This window comes from Corapipo altera, unplaced genomic scaffold (genome assembly GCF_003945725.1).
Source record: "Corapipo altera isolate COAL_440 unplaced genomic scaffold, ASM394572v1 0, whole genome shotgun sequence".
Lineage (NCBI taxonomy): Eukaryota > Metazoa > Chordata > Aves > Passeriformes > Pipridae > Corapipo > Corapipo altera.
The window spans coordinates 39,126,252-39,146,654 of record NW_020884872.1 but is presented as its reverse complement, the minus strand read 5'-3'; the positions used below and the strand labels follow the sequence as shown (position 1 = coordinate 39,146,654).

The following is a 20,403-nucleotide window of genomic DNA, read 5'->3' as shown; positions in this document are numbered from 1 at the left end:
ATCTTGTCCCTGGAACACCCTTTGCTAGAACTATAGATACTGGCTATAGATTTTCTGCAAGGCTGCATGTAAATCCTGCAGTGCAGCGAGCAGTACAGTGCACAGTTGAAGGTTTTTTTGGTGACCGGTAGCCTGGTCTGCTTTCATACCATCTCACCTCCCTCCCTGGAGACACATGGTAAATGATGTTTTCAGACCCAGACTCAAGTGAAGACAAGTCTTTCTTTGGTTTTAGCGATAGCGACAGGCAGCTTTTTAAGTAATTGCCTTACCAAAGTTCAATTGGTAATCAGAGGGGGTTGAGACAGAGTGCTGAGTTTGCTTTTCTCCATTTGGAGAGTTTTTCAGATGTCTCTTCTGTTCTCAATAAAGATGGTACTTGCTGATTCAGGTATGCTGAGAGCGAGTTCGGTTCACCAGTGTGTTCCAGCTGCTTTGCAGTGCTCTGCAAATGCAAACCAGCTGCAGGCCTGGCTTAACTCAAGCCAGGTTTGTGGCTGGTTTGCATCACTGGAGCAGTGTAAAGTACCTGAAGCATGCCAGCTAATCTAGCCTATTGGTGAACCTTTATAAATCACTTGTTTTTCTTCATGTTCTTTACATGTAACTTTATTTATAGTTAAAACCCATAGAAATTGTGTAGATTGTATTGCTAAGGCAGACTTGTGTTCTAAACTGAAATCTATAAAATTAGAGGTTTTTTTTAAGCCAGAACTTTTTCTTCTTAACGGAAATAAAATTATCAAATTACACACTGATCCTCTGCACTTCTCTGTTATGGATTTCTTTTAAGATACCTGTTCTTATAATAAGATGAAATAATAAGTCTGAGATCTAAAAGAGTAGGCATTATAAGTTTTATTTTGCAAAATGTGGGCTCAGCTTTTATTCTAAATGCAATACATTTTCTCTAGTTTGAGAATGTATGCAATATTTGTGTCATTATCAGTATTGTCTGTAATTTACTGATTAAAAAATACTTTGGAGATTTTGAGAGAGGGAGGAAATTGGTCAACCATGACTTTTTTTCTCTGTTTATAGTAAATTATATAACTGAAATCATATTTACCTACCTTCAATAGCATGATGAGTGTTCAAAACATGCAAAAAATATTAATCATTAATTATATTAGTCCATGTATAATAATTTTTTTCATAATCTATGTCTGTGAGGCTTTCATAGTGTTGAATATGTGATATGTGTTTTTAAACAGTATTATACAACAGAAGAATGACAGAAGTATCATTACAACTACTCTAATCTACACTGAACCCAGAATTTTTACTCTTCACCTAGAAATATATTTTAAAAGGAGTATGAGATGATTAAAAAAATAAATCTTTCTGGATAAGCATATTGGCATTCAAGTCAGAAATTGTATTGCTGTGATCAGCTGTATATTGAAAGAAAACATGTCAGAATTTGCAAAGTTTTTCTAGACTTTGATATAAAATGCTGAAGAATTAATTACTACCTCATATTAATTAAGATAACAATGCAAAGCCCTTCATTAAAAGCATAGGAAAAGTTCTTCCTAGGTCCTTGGAGAGAATATTATATGCAAGCCCTGTTGTGTGGGTTGCAAGGTGTCACTGGAATTTATATGCATTACTTGTCTAATTGCAGTAAATGTAGCATGTCCAGATAGGTTTAAAAGTTGGATGGCTGTTTGTTACTTGCTGGAAATCACTTGAAACCTTGCTACTCAGAGGCAGCTGTTCACAGGTCCTTCACCTCTCCCCAGAGATAGGTGGAAGACTCTGTTGTTGGACCCTGTCTTTTATGGCAGAAGCAGTAAACATGACAGGTTGTTTGGGAGCCATCTGTTTTAAAATGGTTGCTGCTTTGTATGCAGTAATGAACTTGAGATCAGTTTTCTGTCTGTCTTCATAGTAACAGCCTTGTTTGGTGTCACAACAGGTGGAAGTTGATGGGATGAAACTAAATGTGACCAGCGAGTGGAACCTGGCTTCACCCTTGTTGTCTGTCACCATTGATGGCGCTCAGAGGACTATACAGGTAATCTCACCAATGCATCATTTGTAGAGCTGAGATAACCAGAAATCTCAGGGCATAAAAATAATACTGAAATGTGGGGTCTAAACTTGCTGCATCATAAAAATTATGTGATGTTTCAAGTAGCACAATGTTTCTACTTTGAGACAAATTCACTCCACTGACGCTCTGGATGCATTCGAAGGTACTTACTGAGAGTTTTGAATATCTTTCTTTTAAAGAAAGTTCCTTGTAGACAGAAGTTTACCCCAGCTTATAGGATCTCTTTACTGAATGGCTTGTGAGGAGACATTGTTTCTTAATCACTTAAGAAATAAAAAACAGATTACTGAAAAAAACCTGACCAAATGAAACCAAAAATATCCCAACCCACAACAAAAACCAACGCAGGGTCATGGAGTAAAATTAGTCTCTTCCTTATGTTTGGATTGCGTGCTTTATCCACTTTTGGGCCTTTTCAGTTTGAAAGTCACAGGACAGTGCACCTCCCACCTAACATGTTTTTTTTATGGTTTTATGAAATATGAGTAGTTCCATGACTTGGGAAAAATGTAGAAAACATTCCAAACTTCTGTAGCTCTAAGAAAAGAGGACTAAAAACATTGAAGTAGTTGTATATTCTTTTCTTCTGACCACTTATGTGTTTGAAACCAACTCCAAACACCAGACTTGGCTTTTAACTGCCTTGTAAATGTTCTGAATGTAACACCAGCCAGGATTTATGTATTTGTTGATGAATCATAGAATCATAGAATCGATTGGGTTGGAAAAGACCTCCGAGATCGAGTCCAACCCTTGGTCCAAATCCAGTCCATTTACTAGATCATGGCACTCAGTGCCACGTCCAATCTGCATTTAAAAATCTCCAGGGATGGTGAATCCACCACCTCTCTGGGCAGCCCATTCCAATGCCTGATTACTCTCTCTGTAAAGAATTTTCTCCTGATATCCAACTTAAATTTCCCCTGGCGGAGCTTAAGCCCGTGCCCCCTTGTCCTATTGCTGAGTGCCTGAGAGAAGAGACCAACCCCCACCTGGCTAGAACTTCCCTTCAGGTAGTTATAGACGGTGATGAGGTCACCTCTGAGCCTTCTCTTCTCCAGGCTAAACAACCCCAGCTCCCTCAGCCTCTCCCCATAGGACTTGTGCTCCAGTCCCTTCACCAGCCTTGTTGCTCTTCTCTGGACCCGCTCCAGCACCTCAATATCCTTTCTGAACTGAGGGGCCCAGAACTGAACACAATACTCAAGGTGTGGCCTCACCAACGCAGAGTACAGGGGAAGGATCACTTCCCTGCTCCTGCTGGCCACGCTATTTTTGATACAGGACAAGATCCCATTGGCCTTCTTGGCCACCTGGGCACACTTGCTGGCTCATGTTGAGCTTCCTGTCAATTAGTACCCCCAGGTCCCTTTCTACTTGGCTGCTTTCCAGCCACTCTGTCCCCAGCCTGTAGTGCTGCATGGGGGTTGTTGTGGCCAAAGTGCAGGACCCGGCACTTGGCTTTATTGAACTTTATCCCATTGGAATCAGCCCATCTCTCAAGTCTATCTATTTATTTAGAAATATCTATTGATCCTGTCAATAGTGAAAAAATCAAAACTTATTGAAAGAATTTTTCTACATACAACAGTATCTATTTTTTATACATTTATCAGTGATACAGTGGTCAGATTTCTGCTAATTTACAGTGAAATGAGTGAATTTCATTTTTCATTTCCACCCCTGGTAAATTACCCAACTGGAAAAATACTATTTTTGCTTTGATTGAATTTAAAAGATGGTAACTTTAAAATAAAAAAATTATTGTATCTTTCAAGATTAGTATTGCCTGAGAGTGAAATTTTCATTATGTGCCCAAGTACATTGTGGACATAAGTTTTGTAGATTTCCTGGAAAGTTAATGCCAACTTCAAGGCTTATGTATATGTAAAGTAATTTTCTATTTTTAGGTGTGGGTGGTTTTTTTTAATAGCTCAATACTGATCCATTTTAGTGCTATTTTATAAAGTACATTCATAATATTGAATAGGAAATTATACTGATGTACAAATATATAATATCTGTCTAGTTGAAAAGCATTATAGTTAGAATGTATAACTGTATTCACAAGGCCTCATTGCAAACCATATTACTGTATGAGTGGATATATAACTAATAGTAGTAACGTCATTTAAATAAAAGTGTAATAGTTGAATTGGCACATAAAACTAGTTTCAAAATTAATGATCGTGAGATCAGAACATGCTTTCTTCTAGGAGCTGAGCCAGCAATAGTGTTACTTGCACTCCCTGAGTACGACCAAACTGTATGAAATATTGCAGATCTAGCCACAGCAACACTCAATGAGCTGACTGCATGGTATCTAGCCAACAGAATGTGGAATAAGCACATATGTTGTTTCTTTCTCATAGTTTATCTGTCTTTGCTTTTAGCAAAGAAACTCAGTAACTTGAGAAGTTATTAATCTTTTAGTGTATATATGTAAATTTATGGGAACCTTAAACTTGACCTCTGATATCTGCTCACTGGAATCAGAATTGGTTTTTTGGTTATATATTTCTGTAGACTCACCCCTCTGCAAGAACCAAATTAGGCAAGTATATTCCAGTAGGTCAATTTGTCTCCAAAAGCAATTGACCCTTGAGTCTTGAAGTATCTTCTTTCAGCAAAACTTAGCCCTAGAGCCATTTTAAGCAACAAATATGGATGAATCGAATAATTCCAGCTGTGCTTTATTAATTTTCAGCCAATCTAATTTTTCTTCATAGTTGGTTTCATTCTTCTAAATTTGCTCAACTAAATACAATCTTTGTGAACATTATATTTCTTTGAAGCTTTGATTTATGCACCTTTTGCTCGATCCTGCAGTCTGGCTGCAATTCAACAAAGCACTTAGGCAAAGAAGTAGGAAATAAATAATTTTAAAATGTTTTGGTTTGAAATGTATTTATGTAAATTATAGTCTAGACATTCAAATTGTTACATATCTGTTGCATTTAAAAATAAGTAATTAAGCATGCTTCTGTATTTTCACTCCTCTGCTAAAGGCTCAATGAGTATTAGAGCAAAGCAGAGCACCGACCATGCTGCAGAGTTATAAAGGGTCTATGAGTTTAAAACTCAGGTTTTCTAGGACAATTTCTAGAGTATGGGACCTGGGAATACATCTGAGTGCCTGAGGAGAAGTATATGCCCTGGTCACAGTCTGTCTAGGGCATACCAGGGCACAACAAGGATGTGTGGCAGCCTCCCCCCCTCCCGCTTTTGTTTCCTTTGCGAGGAAGCCCATCTGTGTGCAGCAGATGGGCACTGCGGAGTGCCTGGCCAGGTCCCCAGATGATAGAGGGACCAGAACCCTGGGGTACACTGCAGGTCCGTTTGGCTGCAGCATAAGGGCTCTGAAATCTTTGTGCTGCCTTGGATTACTGTGAAATCCATATATATATATATACAAAGTGATGAACTGATGAAAACTTGGGATCATTTGAGCAAGAGATTTCTGAGATATAGTCTCCAGAGATGGGGGTATGGGCAGACTCCGTGGCATTTCTTGTTGTACACAGATTCCATCGTGGATTTTTTGTAACTGGTTTTAGTAGTTCCTCAGCAAATCCCAGTTTCTCAGCATTTTCTTTACTTGTGACTAGACTCTACCTCTCATCTGGGGAGGCTGAATTTAACACATTGTGTAGTGTGGAATTTTGTTCAAGAAGCAAATTAAATTTTTGCCTGCAGAAATACTTTACCAAAATGGTTTCCCCTGCTTGTTTCTAAAGATGTTAGTGGCTTAGAGTTTGACTTACACGTAGCTGTTGTAAATTTGGACTCTGCCTTTGCTGAAAATCAGAGAACCCTAGGAATATAGTTACAATATATCTTCTTTAGGATTCAGATTTGAAGGGATTAGGTTTTATTTAATTGAAAATACAAATTTAAAATACATTTATATATAAACCATGATTTGAATAGGATATAACCTTTCAGGCAATATTTAGAGTAAAAATAAATGAATAAGTGAGGGGCTTAATGATTCCTGAGTTGTGGAAAAGAAACATTAGAACTCTGGTAGAAACTGGAAGGGAGAGAGTGGTGGTTCAGAATGGTATCGTGGAAAGTAATGACAAGTGGAACAAAAGCAGCAGGCATTATTTTAGGACAATGAGGGCACTTTTGCCCCTCTATCTCTTCTCCCATATACAAGTAAGCTAGATTTTGGTGAGCCCTGCACCTGCAGAAGTTGTCTATGGCCTCTTCTCTCTCCCTGGGCATATGAACTGGGGAGCAGGCAGAAGGAAGGAATAAACTGTCTTTTCCATAGAATTTGAACCTCTTCTTTTATTCCTCATGGGAACAATAATCCAAGGGGGTCACAAGATAAATCAAGAACACCATGAAGTCCAGAGACAGGCTTGAACCTAGCTGCAACTCTGTCCTTATTACAGTCAAGTTGCAAGTAGGTGCCTTCTACTGGGACATTGTGCAGGAAAATCAGATATTTGCAGAGTGAGCAGGTTGCTCAAGGAAAAAAATGAATGTAAGAGATCCTCAAACCCTCTTTGCTCTGCCACTGCTTTTGTTTGGGCAAGTTCTCAAAAACCACCCCACCGACCATTCAAATTCTGAGACTGCTCTTTGACAATGCCACATGGACAAAGTTTACAACTGCTTAGTGCTGTTAAATGTTCTCCTTTCTTGATTGCATCATCAAACAGTCAACCCATCCTTATATGCCATTTATTTGCAGACAGTTCCCTGTAGGAAAAGGATGCTGAGTCAGTCATAGATAGTTTGGTCTTAATTATTTGTCACGATCTTTGCCAACACTCTTTTATTTCCTCATTCTTTCATATGCACTCAGCCTTTTCAGTATCATATTGGCCATGCTGGTTTCACAGCTCTACTAGCTTGCTGTCATGAAACCTTCTACCTTCTAAAAGTAGTGCAGGTGTTCTGCCTGGACCCCAGAAAATGTTTGGTGGCTTTTGGCGCCTTCAGCAAAGCAATTTTACAATGGCAGTGGTGATGCCTCCTCTTTGTATTTCCTGACTTGCAGAGAATTAGTTTCTGATAAACTGAAGCTCTGTAGGATGTAGGGAGAACTCAACTGGACAAGGGCCTGAGCAGCTCAATATCACTTTGACATTAGCCTTGCTTTGAACGGGGAATAGAGTACCTGATTTCCAGAAGTCCCTTCCTGTTCTGTGTCTCTATTGGTCATCTCAAACTCTGCAGTAAAAAGGTCTTTGTCAGTCACAGCAAGGTGTGATTAAGAGAGTAATGGAGTTGCTAAACAAGAACACAATCCTGTAAAGCTGAAATAATCAGTCGCAAACTTCAAGTGATTTTTTGAATGAAATAGATGAAGATTTGTCAGGGGAGCTTTCTCTACTTAGTGTTAAAGGGAATTCAGTGATGGCATCACTTATTTTTTCATTTAATTTATTTATTGCATCAACAATTGCAGCAGGAGTAGTATATTCTGCATCCTGGGATATGAAAATTTAAGTGCTTCTCTGATACAATGTTTCTTTTGATTATTATTTTTGTATATAATAACAGAAAAAATGAAAATGTTGTAGGTTGTGAAGCCTTTGTTTCTGGGAAATGTCTGACAGGAGAACAAAGCCTGTGCCCACGTATTCATTTCCTTCAACCCTGCAGAGACTTTTTCAAACATGTAATTTTTAAATTTTTTAAAGAAAAATGACATTTTTTTTTATTTTGCTGTTTTGAGATCTCAGATGTAATCTGTGATAATGATATATGCATTATATAGATTTCCATCTAAAGTACCACTACCTCAGCACACTCATTTTCTCAAACTCTAAAAAGGATTTGGGGAAGGTTTAGTGTGTAGTGTTTGTGAAGACTGGTTGACAGTCCATTCTTTAGTGCTGTGCAATTACTGCACACACTCTACTGTTGCTGTTGAACCCATGATTTGAAAATTATTCTTGCTGTGTTGTCTCCAGAAGAGGGACACAGAATGATTTGCAAACAGGGACAGACATTTGGTTATGCTATACCCAAATAGCTATCCTTTTGGTTAAAGAAAAACCAGAGTGTGCACCTCAGCACTGAATTCCTGATGGCCCACACTGATTAACTCATAGCTCACTCCCTGGCTTTTTTTTTCAGTCTGTTCCAGTTATGGCTAACCTGGGCAAATCTGGTACAGATTTCGTGGCCATGGTTCAAATGGAGAATGTGTGATGGGAGGGGGAAAATTAAAGGAAATAAAAGATTGTGAAACTACAGCAGTAGAACTAAAAGCACATATTACTCCCTTACCAATTTTTTCATGAAAATGAATTTTTTTTTTTTCATTTGGGAAGGAAATGAGTGATCAACTGCTTTGCTCAATCAATCCCCCTGAAATTAGTTTTATCCTGTGCTACTCAAGGTGTTAATCAAATAGCATTAGTTGTCATCTTGTTCCGTATTTTTTTCCTTTTGGAGCTGTATATTTTCATGACAAACAATATTCAGGATGAATAATTATAAGGATTCTGTATGTGTCGAAAGACCAAAGCGTTGTGTTTAGTTCTTGACAGACATTGCAGTTTTATGATATCTAAACCTTGAAAGATGAAAAATGTTTCTCTTGAACATGCTAACACATTCAGAGAGCAAAGGGGAAGGAAGAGGAGGGCTATCAGAGAGTGAGAAAGGATCCTGTAAAGAATTTGTCTCAAGCCAGTCATAGACATTATCAGATCTAGAATCACATGGCAACATTTTGTCTGCATATTGACCCCCTATAAGAGCAAAACATATCATGGCATCCAAAAAGAGGGTAAAGTTTCCAGAATTTCTAGTAATTTTGTGATTTAAATTAGTAACAGCAAAAATTTAGAGGTTCACAGAAGAGACTAAACTCTTCATTATTGTAAATAGTTGTAAATGTTGGGCTGGAGTAAATGTCTCTTAGAGTCATTCTTTACAAACGCCAAATAACCAGTATTTGCTAGGTTGTGTGGTTTGTTTTTTTTTTTTTTAATTTGTTTGATTTGGTGGTTTGATTTTTTTAGGGTTTTTTTGTTGTTTGTGTGGGGTTTTTTTGGTGATGTTTTGTTGTTGTTGGGATTTTTGCTATTGTTGTTTGGTTTAAGTGTTTTTGTTTGATTTTGTTGGTTTTAAAGCCTCTCATCCACTTCTTTATAACACCTACCTCAAAGGGTTAAAGGATCACATGGACATACTTGGAAGGCATTTTGTATATGTAATAGCAATACAGCAGTGATATTTGTATTTAAAAAAAAAAACTCTGTGAAAACAGGTAACAAGTTTAACAATCACATTGGATATCACCTAAAGAAATATTGGAATGGGTCTGTGTTTCTACTTTTCTTTTTACGGGAGGACAGAAATTCCGAAGTCATCTTCTGTAATTGACTCCCAGACATTAAGAGAATGGTTCTTTTAAAAAGTAGTAATATGGTGCCTCAGCCTCTCAGAAACTGCACCTGCACAATTATCTGTGTGGATTGATACCCTGTAAGCCACTCACCCTGTGTTTAACATATGTGTTTGTACTGTTTGGGAACAGATTGCATTTAGTCCCTGGAAAGGGAGTGAGGTAGCTTGCAACAGGTGCCAGGGGAGACCAGTATCTCAGCATCCTGGCAGGATTCCTTTTAAAGGGAAAGACTACTTCAGCATAGTACCATTTATATCAGTCTTAGACATCTTTCACGAGTCAAAATGCTTCACAAGCAGCAGGACTTGATCATCTCTTTTCCTACTGGATGACTGCTGCCTTGTAAGAACCTGGAAAATGTGGACATGCCCTGAGGAAGAACAATTCACTGAGGCTTTATTTACTATGAAGTGTCAACTGAAACTGGTAATGGCTAAGGGTAGAGCAGTGCACAAAGTCAGGCTAACTTCCTATCTGTAGTTTCATGCTCTAAAGGGAGAAAATTCTGAACCATCAGTGCAAAATGCTAAATTGTAAAAAAGTAGGATGATTGCCAAAATGGAAAGGTTTGTGAGGCTGAACAAGTCTGAACATATAATGCAATGCTGAAAGTCTACAGCATGCAAGAAAGTTTGGTCACATTGTTAGTCTGGGATTACATGCCTTGACTGCGATTTTGCATGGTGGAAAGGCAGTGCTGAAATGAACTTCTGCTTTCTGTGGAGGTTCTAGAAGGAGAGGGAAAAGGAGATTGATAAGACCAAATCAATCCTTACTTTTTAACGAGAGGATGACTTAAAGGTTTCACAGCTACTTCTGCAGCTTTCTCCTCCTCTCTGACCCTGCCATGGGACTCCAAAGGTAAGAGTGACTTAGGTGGAAAATGGAGCTTTCCAGATGTCCAAGCACCCTCACATACAAAATCTCATAGATTAAGTACTAGCAGATGAATCTGGTATAACTTTACAAGCTAAAATACGGTGGGTTTTTTCCCACTGACTTCCCTATCGTGGGAATAATTTGTTTTTTAATTAAACCTGTCTGAGGATGATTCTAGCCTGTGTTTTGCTAGGCTGAATTTTCAAGAATTTGTAAGTATTGGCCAAAAAGTGGATAGTATTCTCCATTTGAAATTCATGGCATAAGATGTTCAGAATGTCTGTTAGCAAGCAGTTGAAATGAAGCAATAGGGCTGGGCTGCAAGAAATTCTGCATTCTGAAAAACAGCACCATACTGGGAAACTACCAGTGTTTCATTCAAAATTTTATCTATAGCCTATCTATAGATTTTCTGGGCTTGTTATTTTGGTTTTGGTTCTGTATAGTTTGCTATGTCTTGTCCAACTAGTAATGTAGTCATGCCATAGCTTGAAAAAGTTACAAAAATTGTTGTGACAAGCTGTAAGTTTTCTGTAAGAAATGGTCTCCAGCTTTACTTTTTCAAGATGAATGGGTTTGAGAAACTTAAATAGAGATATATATATGACTGCCTTTGCCAACTCATATTCATTCTTACTTCACACATCACCTTTTCATTTGTAAACAAGGCAAAAAACCTGCTTTTGGTCTGCTGGAGTTTCTTTGGTTTTGTATCATTCCTCCTCTGCAACTGCTCACTTCTAGTAGCCTGGAGAGCCTGAGATACCAGAAGATTTGTGGGAAAATATTCTAAGATCTTATTGTTGTCTAATAATGCCTGTCAGTTTAGAATATCTTTCAGTAATACGTATTTTATGTTTTGAGCTGAGCTTCTTTATCCTTTTTCATGTAAAGGTTGTTATCATTTTTATCTGCAAGTGCTCAGCTACTGCAGGCTTAATGCAAAGCTGATTGTAACCCTACTGCATCTTACGATGAATAGATCATTGATACCCAACTAAGTGGAAATAATTTTCTATGGCAAAGCAGAAGAATTTAAAGTCATATCACACTGACCTCTGGTAATTTGCTGGGATTTACAGATTAAAATGATTATTTGTGAAATAAGTATGGTAAAGCATACACAAGATAGAGAAGGAAAAATCAAATACATTTTATATGATTGTATGCACTGGTCTGTTTTTACATATGTGCATAAGAATTTTGTTTGTATATACATGGCATATGCAGTATAACATACTGTAACCTGCGTGTGTAAAAATACATATAATATTTATATGACAGTCATACCTGTTTGACAGCTTTGAGACTGCAGATCGATTTTCTTGAAGTTGTGATTTTTTTCAGATTTGAGTTAGCTTGTTACTTTCTCATAGGAAAAAAATATACTTTTAACTCATATGATAGTAATTAAGTTAGTCTGAAGCTCTGTCAGTTGAATCGACTAGAAAAGCATTGGTTATTTCTAAGATCACGTAATTTTTGTCAAGAATGTAATTTTTACTGTATTGTTAGGTAAACACAAGGTAAAGTTTTGTCTTTGAACAAATGGTAGACTTCCCTTACCTTTTTGTTGTAAACCTTCTAGCAAATAATGTGCAATTTATTAGGAAAGCAATGACAATATGTGTAATTAACTATTCTCTATTGTTACCTCTATTTGATTACTTTTGTACTATCACATGCAATATGAAACCATCTATTATGAGGTATAGAATATATATATATATATAACATTACAGGAGAAACTGGAGACTAGTCCTTTTTCTGAAGAGGCAGAAAATAAAAGAATAATTGTTAATCATGTCCTTTCATTTTCTATAAAACATCAATTACATTTACACATCCCAGAAACACTAGCCCACCAGTGGAACAGAAAAAACTCTTCAATATGCTTCAAAAAAATCTAACCACATCTAATAGCTGAAATTTATTTACAACTGTAATTTGAAACATTAATTATGATAATGTGCTGACTTCTTTTGTAGCACTGTTCTCAAAAGCCTGGCAGTTCTCTTTTTGGTCTTGTTGTAACATATATTTTGTGACTTGCAAAATTTCTCTATCTTTCTTTCTTGTTTTTGTTTTTTACATATACCCAGAAGGGAAATTTCTTTTTCTCCTCTGTTAACTATTTTTGTCACCTTCTCTGTTATTTTCCTCCTCCCCTCACTGGATGTTAATTTAAGAGATGGATTTTAGCGCTTATACTGACTCTTAAGGCAATTGACAACTGAATGTAATGTTTTGTATTTTGGACACAACAAACAGTAGCAGTGAGGATTTACTATACTGTGATACCAGTGTGCTCCAACAGCATCAGAGCAGGAAAAACACTGCTCATATCTTTGTCTTGTCCTGAGACTGAGGCTTTACAAGGTGTCTTCGTGATGTACATATGCATTTGGCTTTATTAACTTATTTTTGAAAGGGCTTCATTATTGCAGTGCTAGCTTATTTGTTTGCGTGTAAAGAGAATCTGTGTGAGGAAATACTATAATGGTTTGCTTTTCAGTTGTAAAAAATAAGTTGAGTTGTCAAGATACCTGGCTTTACTCTGAAAGCCTTTAAAGAAAATGAATAAAGGGCTCTATTTTTCTTGTTGTTTTGTTTTGTTTTTTAAGTTGTGACAGGGAGATTAGCCAAAAAAAATGGAATTTTTATTAGGACATGAAAAGGTCTCTAATGACCCTTGAAAGCAGACAAAAGGGTAGCACAATAAGTGACAGAACTCTAACGAGGGTGGAGGGCATTCCAGGAAAAAAAGAAATTAAATCCTTTAATTTTTTTTCGGCTTGCCATTTTCTGACAGCTTATCAAGTGGTTGGGACTTGTTTGTTTTGGCATGTGGTTCATTCATTGTAGGCAGCCGACACTTTGTTCTTCTTTGTGGTTTCCAAAACCTGATTGTGTTTATCCCAGACTGTGGGAAAAGTGTATATTCCTGTTTCCTTTATAAAAGTAAACGTCAGGTTTTGTATGAAATTTTATTTCCCATATTTTCCATTCCATTAATCATTATTGTTGAATCATTATGTCAGGCTTTGGCACATCACCCTTTGTTTTCATATGATTGTACAGATTGCAATGTCAGTGTGTGACCTATTAAGTCAAAAAATAAGCATGTTTGGGCTCTAGTAATTATTACTTCATAACGTGGAGCTGAGGAACATGCACCAGTAGTGAAAAGGGACCAGAATTTAATTTATTGCTATTAAAATTGTTTTGGGGGATATCTAGCTATTGTTGTATAGCTAGCGCTTTCTCATTGGGCTAGAGAAGACAACTTAGGGGAGCCATGATAATGGCTCTTCATATACCTGTAGGTAGCTGTAAAGAGGAAGGGAATAATCTGTGTTTCCCGTCTGCGATGAAAAAGAGGAGAATTAATGTGCGTAATAAAGTTGAACTCAGCGTTATTTTAGTCAACTATTAGGAAAAAACTTCCTAATGGTAAACATGAAGGAACACTGGGATAAATTGCTTAGGGAGATAGTGAAATCTCTGCAATTGAAAGATTTAAAAAATGGATTAGACACATATCATTTGGCAGTGCCACTGGTTGTTTTGCTTCTGCTAGGGGTTTCAGGCTAGACGATCACTTAAGATTATTTGCAGCCCTGTTCTTATGATTTGTTGTCTTTAAAATGCTGAAGATTTCTGTGCAGCTCTTTGTTTGCAATTATACTCTTCTCAGATCTATGCTTTGGTACTTGTATGTATGCCTGGCATTGTATAAGATTAGGGCTGTGTTCCATGAGTAAGGACTACACATGCTGTAGTTTAAACAGTGGGGAAAAAAATTGAAAAAATGCCCACTTTTTACATTGAAGGAGGAAACAATTCATGGAAAGAAAGAGTTCTTTATACATTTTGCATATTTAAATTATATTTAATGCTGTGTGAAATCAGTAACATATTTTTTCTTGCATTGTCTTGTGGCTTATTGACAATGTAATATTTGAAGACTGTTTAATAACTTCAATCAACTCCTGAACCACAGTAGGTGACCAGACATTTCATAAGGTCATTTTTTTTTCTGTTTTCAAAGTAGCATAACTGAAGGTTTGCATTTTCAAAAGAGATTAAAATGTCTCTCATTAGGAGAGAATGAAGATAATACTAAATGTGGGTATCATGAATACAGAATTACAGACGTTTGGAGATGTCTCATTATTCATGGCATTCGAGCCCAAGGTTTTACTGTGTTGTACTTGGACATATTTGCTTTCATTGTTATTCAAAAATAAATTTTATTGAGTTGACTGAACTAAAACCAAAATCTGAGATGAAGTATGATTTAGGTTTCTGGTACTTCTGTTGAAGGAAATTATTTTATCTGTTTTATAGATTTGTGTATTAAATTATTTTTTATTGTGGTGATGTCATAAGATGGAATGGTTACAAATTCTGGAGAGGCTTTAATCAGTTCTTACATCTGTGTTTTTCAGCGCATTTCTCGGAATGCCTCTGGAGAGACAAGCATTCAGTTTCTAGGCACAGTGGTAAGCATTTAATAACTATTGTCAACAGTTATATTGGTAGAAGAATATAATGTAAAAAGAAAATAGGTAAGTTACACTGGTAGCACATTTACACATGTATTTCTGATGGTTAGTATTATGTGCAATTATTCTGAGCTCAACAGGTGAATGTAGGCAAATATCTGAAGATAACTTCCAGGGCACAGTGCACAGTATCTGTGTTCCACATTTCCATTGATGCAAGTCTGTATCTGTTTCATTTGGAAGGGATTTAAAAATAATGGGTTGTAGACTTGTAAGCTTATTGCAATATACTGAGGTTTGATCTGCATCAGTGTAAATCCCATTCTTCCTCACCGCCTCAACTGTGTGATCTTTATTGCTTCACCATATCACATACTTTTATATCCCAGAGGTGGATCAGTAACTGTCTTATGAAAAGACTAATTAATAATGAAAAGCGTTCTATCCTTTTCTCACTCTAACCAGATTTGGTAGCTCTGCAGTTCTTCTAGATTTTGTTTACTGGATAGAAGTTTGCCTAAAATCCAGATCAGGTTTTATACCATTAGACAGAATTTGCTAATAAAACTATTATCTGGAGCAGTCATGTATAATATAGAAACTGAAGTTTTGTGTTAGGTTATGGATGCTTATAAACATACATGTGATTGAAGCAACTTCCAGTTCCATGCTTTGCATGATTAAAATGCAATCATTGAATTTTTCCAATTTCAGTGTGCACTAAAAATAGTTCTGAAAAGGAAATAAAACTGAAGTATCCTCTAAAGTAAGTTGTTCTGCCTGCTGCAGGATCTACCATCTTTGTGCACTATATGTTTTCGACAAAAGTAGATTAAGATTGTATATGATCATGCTTTCAATTCTACTTACTTGTTATTAGTTCTTCTACAAGTCCTACAAAGCCATTTTTTGTAAGGTGTAACATGAAAAGGGTAAACGTAACAAGAATACCTTGCATGTATGTTTTTACATACCTTGCATATTGGTCTTTAGAAATGAGAAATGCCCCAATATTTTTTTATTTCGATAATAGATCTCTATATATGCATATTCATTTTTTTTGTCTTAGTCTCAAGCAGAATGGCAGTTACATAAAGACATAAAACAAAAGTTTTGTTCTGCGCTTTTGTATTTATAATGATGCTTCAGCTCTGGAGTTGCAACCTGGATATATGAGATTGCTGCCAGGTGACTGATTGGATAGTCTTTGTGTGAGAATAAAATAATTACTCCAAGTAGATAAGATAGAAACATAAATGCAACTTGTTAATACTGAATAGATTTTAATTGGTTCCTCTGTAACTGGGTACTGTTGCAGGGAAAATTCTGATTGTGTATTTAGTGACATTAAAAATTAAATTTGTTGTTAAGTTAGCTATGCAGATATTTTGTATTCATTTATTAGAAGTGCCCCTAAGTCTTACTTACAGACTAGAACTTGTGTTCTGAGCCTTTTGTAGCAGGAAAAGCTTATAAAAGAGGAAATAGAATTGATGTGCTTTTAGCTTTAAAAAAAAAAGATGATGAAACAGCTAAGGGATTGTAATATATGTTAGATCTTACTGACTAGCTCATGTGTGTTTATTGAATCCTAATTATTTGGGGAAATCAAGTATGTGATTACAACTAAAATTCTCAGGAGGACTAAACAGAAAAGCCTTTAGTATTCTGTCTGCGATTTTTTTATTTAATATAAATTATGCCCATGTCTTGCTGATCAAACCTAGAGAGAGAGCTTCAGCAAGCAGGGCAGAGAAGCAGTAATGAAGTCTGCTTCCCAGGGTTTGCCCCAATACCAGTTTTCCCATAGAATCCAAAGCAGTGTCTGCACCTGTGCTTCTGTCAGTTCCTCTAGCCTAATGGCCTCCTTTCCCCTATTTGCTATTTAGTTTGTCCTTTACTTGTTTAACATCCTTCTAGTCTTCTGATTTAAACTTAATACACTCAGCTTAGGTAATGGGGAGAAGGATACAATGATATCTCCTACAAATTGCTGCACAGTCTCTATATGTGTACCTGTGTGTGTATGTGTACACATATACAAATGTAAATGTTCAGACAAAGAAAATACCATCTTAATGAAGGCCCTAGAAATACATTTTGAGTTCACCATTACATATCTTACTAAACCCTTGCTAAGTACAGTCAACATAGTAAGTGTTTGAAAGGAATATTTAACAGCAAAAGACTCTTGATTGCTCATTATTATGATGATGATGTAGTCTTATCAACATAATAAACAGCTTGCAAAATTACTTCTCTACTCTTTTTTCATGGTAGTAAACCTTAAGGATAGCTTTGAGCATTCTATGTTCCTTTTGATCAGGACAAATGTTGATGGCACTCCAGTGGTAGCAGGCAGCACGACATTACTGAGTGTGCAGACCGCTGACCTGTCCAGCAGAATATATTTTGAGAACCAGCTCATAAGGAGCACAGCTTGCTTGGCTTGCCAGGAAGGCATCAGCTTCAATAAGTGGCTTCATTTGATTTTTTGACATTATATGGTAAAAACAACTCTGCTACTGGATTTTGATAAAACAAAACCCTCTGCTTCAGGAAGGCAGTTGACACTCTGAGGGGAAGTGAAAGTTGTGCTTCTCTATTAGAAATATCCTTGCTGTCCCAGTTAGTTAGGTGGAGGACAGAGAAAACTGCATTGCAGATGAAAGACAACAGTGTAATGTGAGTTCTGCTGCATAACATATGATAAACATCTGGACAGTAGGACAAATGTTTCTGTTAGGGTAACAGCATATTTCTGTTATTCTAGAGGAGAACAGGAAAAATCATATTGCTTTCCCCAGCACTGAGTGCACACTGTTAGCATCATTTGGAGGTCTGTATGGATTTGTAATAATGTTTTTATTTGTTTCTCATCATGAGTAGAAATTAATTCCTACTTGAGCATTTCTCTCCAAATTGTAGTGGCATTAGATAGCTTATTTCCTCCAAATTGTTTTTTGACAGAGCTGTGAGTCTCAGATATGACAGGGACTCATGCTTTCGAAGGGCATATAAGGATGTTTCTGCCTGAGGAGCGAGCAACTTGTAGCTGTAAGAAGTAGTTGTTGAATGGGAAACTGCACTGGTTTGGCATAATTTTTTTGTGATAATAACATTGAGTCCCGATTAAATTATTTCAGACCAGATCCTGGCTTATTGATGTAACTGAGATTTTACATGAGTTTTTACTAATTTGTCCCCTCTGATGAATGTTACTAGATATGACGTGCTGAGGGAGTCCTGCTATTTTACCACTTCACACTAAAATTATTTAGATATTGTATTTATTAATAGCATTACCATAATACTGAGGAATCTAATTGCGTTATATATTGTACAAAGAAAAAGGAAACAAGACAGTACATGCTTTAGATTAATGTCCAAAACTGTGCTCAAAAGCAAGAAGACAGAAAACACGTCTTCTATGAGTTGTCTCATATGTGTAGGCAGCTCACAGAAGTAGGTTTGTCAAAAACATAGAATCACATAATTGTTTAGGTTGTAAAAAGTTCTCCAAGATCATTGATTCCAACCATTAACCCAACACTACCAAGTCCACTACTAAACAATGTCCCCAAGTGCCACATCTACATGTCCCTACCTGCAGGGATGGTGACTGCACCACTTCCCTGGGCAGCTGTTCAATGCTTGACAGCCCTTTCCGTGAAAAAATTTTTCATAATATCCAATTTAAACCTCCCCAGTGCAATTTGAGGCTGTTTCCTCTCATCGCTTGTTACCTGGGAGAAGAGACCGACACCCACCTGGCTACTCAGATAGCTGTAGAGAGCGAGAAGGTCCCCCTGAGCCTTCTTTTGTCCAGGCTAAACAACCCCAGCTTCCTCAACTGCTCCTCATGATTTGTTCTCTAGATGTATAGAACTGTATTAAATAAATACATAAAGCTATACTAAGTTCTCTGCACAGAGCTTCTGTGATTCAAAAAACTGTATGAGTACTTTCTTCAGAGGACCAAAGTTCACCCTTCATTCCTGTCTATCTAGTTAGCCTCCAGTTTCTGTTGTGTCTTCTGTCTTTTCATCCCGCCTTCTGTTCTCTTACATGAGATAAATGTTTTTTGCTGGCCCTAGTCATTTGCTGGTTATTCAAGGCTCACAGCTGGATTTCGGCAATGGAACACGTCTGGGCAGGCAACCTTTATCGCTAAGAAAGCTGTGAATATTATAGAGAACTGCAGATTATTGTGGAAGCATTTAATTTGTTCTAAACTGTGTGTAATGGCCTCTGCGTAGAATTTCAAATAAAGAAGTTGTGTATGTTCGGATAGTGAGCAACCTGGCTCCACCACATCTGTAATGCCATTGTCAGCTTTGGGCTGCAGGCTATGCTTGACAGCAATGCTTTCTTCAAAAGAGAACACTTTCTTCAAAAGAGACAGTCCCTATCCTCTGCTCATCATTTGTACTACTTCTTTGATCTTCTCTAATACCAGAGCAGCAATATAAACACTTTTTTTCCTCTGGGGAACAGTGAAAGAACATGTAGGTGACATGCTAGTCATGTTGCTCAGTATATCAGTTAATGTTCCTTCAGTGGGGAACACAATATACAAACCCACATGGTACTCTGACCTAAGAATCAGTTCCTCTTTAGGTGCTTTCTGAGTTTCCTAGCACAGTTTTCTTGGTTCATGTCTCACTGGAGGTTTTTTTGTTGCTTTAGTCTCATCCCTGATGGAGTACTTTTTGCCACCTTTGATCTACAAAACATTTGAAGTTTTACTCTGGTAGCTTATGATTACTGTTAGGGTGTTGATGCTACACTTGCTTTTCTTCAGCCTTTTTACAGACCCACTTAAAATAGTCCTGAGAACCCACCACTGTGACCAGATCTGCAAATTCCAGGTCAAGAACACTGGATTTAGGAAAACTAGTCTCTGCCAAGCCCCAGCCATGCTTTTTAGCATCGCTGGCATGCATTTTGGTACAGTAGTCATCACACTTAGTGACTTTTTGATTGTTTTTTGGCTGCTTCCAGGTAGGTTGGCAAAGGGATGTTTCATACATAATTAGGGTTTAGTTCTGTATGCTGTTCAAGCAGTTGGTCAGAAATGGAGAGCTTTACCTAAAGGCATTCCTCAAAATCTTTGCCTTTGCTTCCTCTCTTACTGCATTTTCATCAGTTATGTATCTAAGGTAATCTTAGGACCTACAGACCAGTATACTGTTCTCACTGCTGATTCTCCTTTCTGCTCCCTCTTGCCATGACTTTGCTTTTGGTCCAATAGCAAGCTTCCAACTTTTTGTCCCATTACTGAGGCTTACAAATTGTCCTGAAACTCTTCAGTTTGTCTGTAATCTCAGCTTTCAGACAGCTTCCTCCTCCTTTTTTCTTCTCCCTGCATTCTTACAAAGCTTAGACTGTATGAGTCTGATGTAGTTTACAAAGACAAATGTTTCACAACCTGTTTCTTTCACCCTTACAAATCATTGCAGTTCTTTCTTTATGCTTTTCTTTCTGTATATGACTATTTCTGAAACTAGATACTGAAGATTTATGCAGACTTTCAAACATTGGTTGAAAACCTGCAGAGGTTACAAAGGTGGTAT

The 20,403-nt window shown here is 37.1% G+C and overlaps 1 protein-coding gene across 1 annotated transcript in view; it reads left to right on the top strand.

Moving 5' to 3' along the window:
• PCCA (propionyl-CoA carboxylase subunit alpha) overlaps window positions 1–20,403 on the top strand; it is a 298,109-nt gene that overhangs the window by 225,753 nt on the left and 51,953 nt on the right. The window contains exons 21-22 of the mRNA XM_027646956.1: window positions 1,922–2,020; window positions 14,771–14,824. Of these exons, the coding sequence (XP_027502757.1) occupies window positions 1,922–2,020; window positions 14,771–14,824 (153 nt within the window). The remainder of the gene's footprint in view (window positions 1–1,921; window positions 2,021–14,770; window positions 14,825–20,403) is intronic.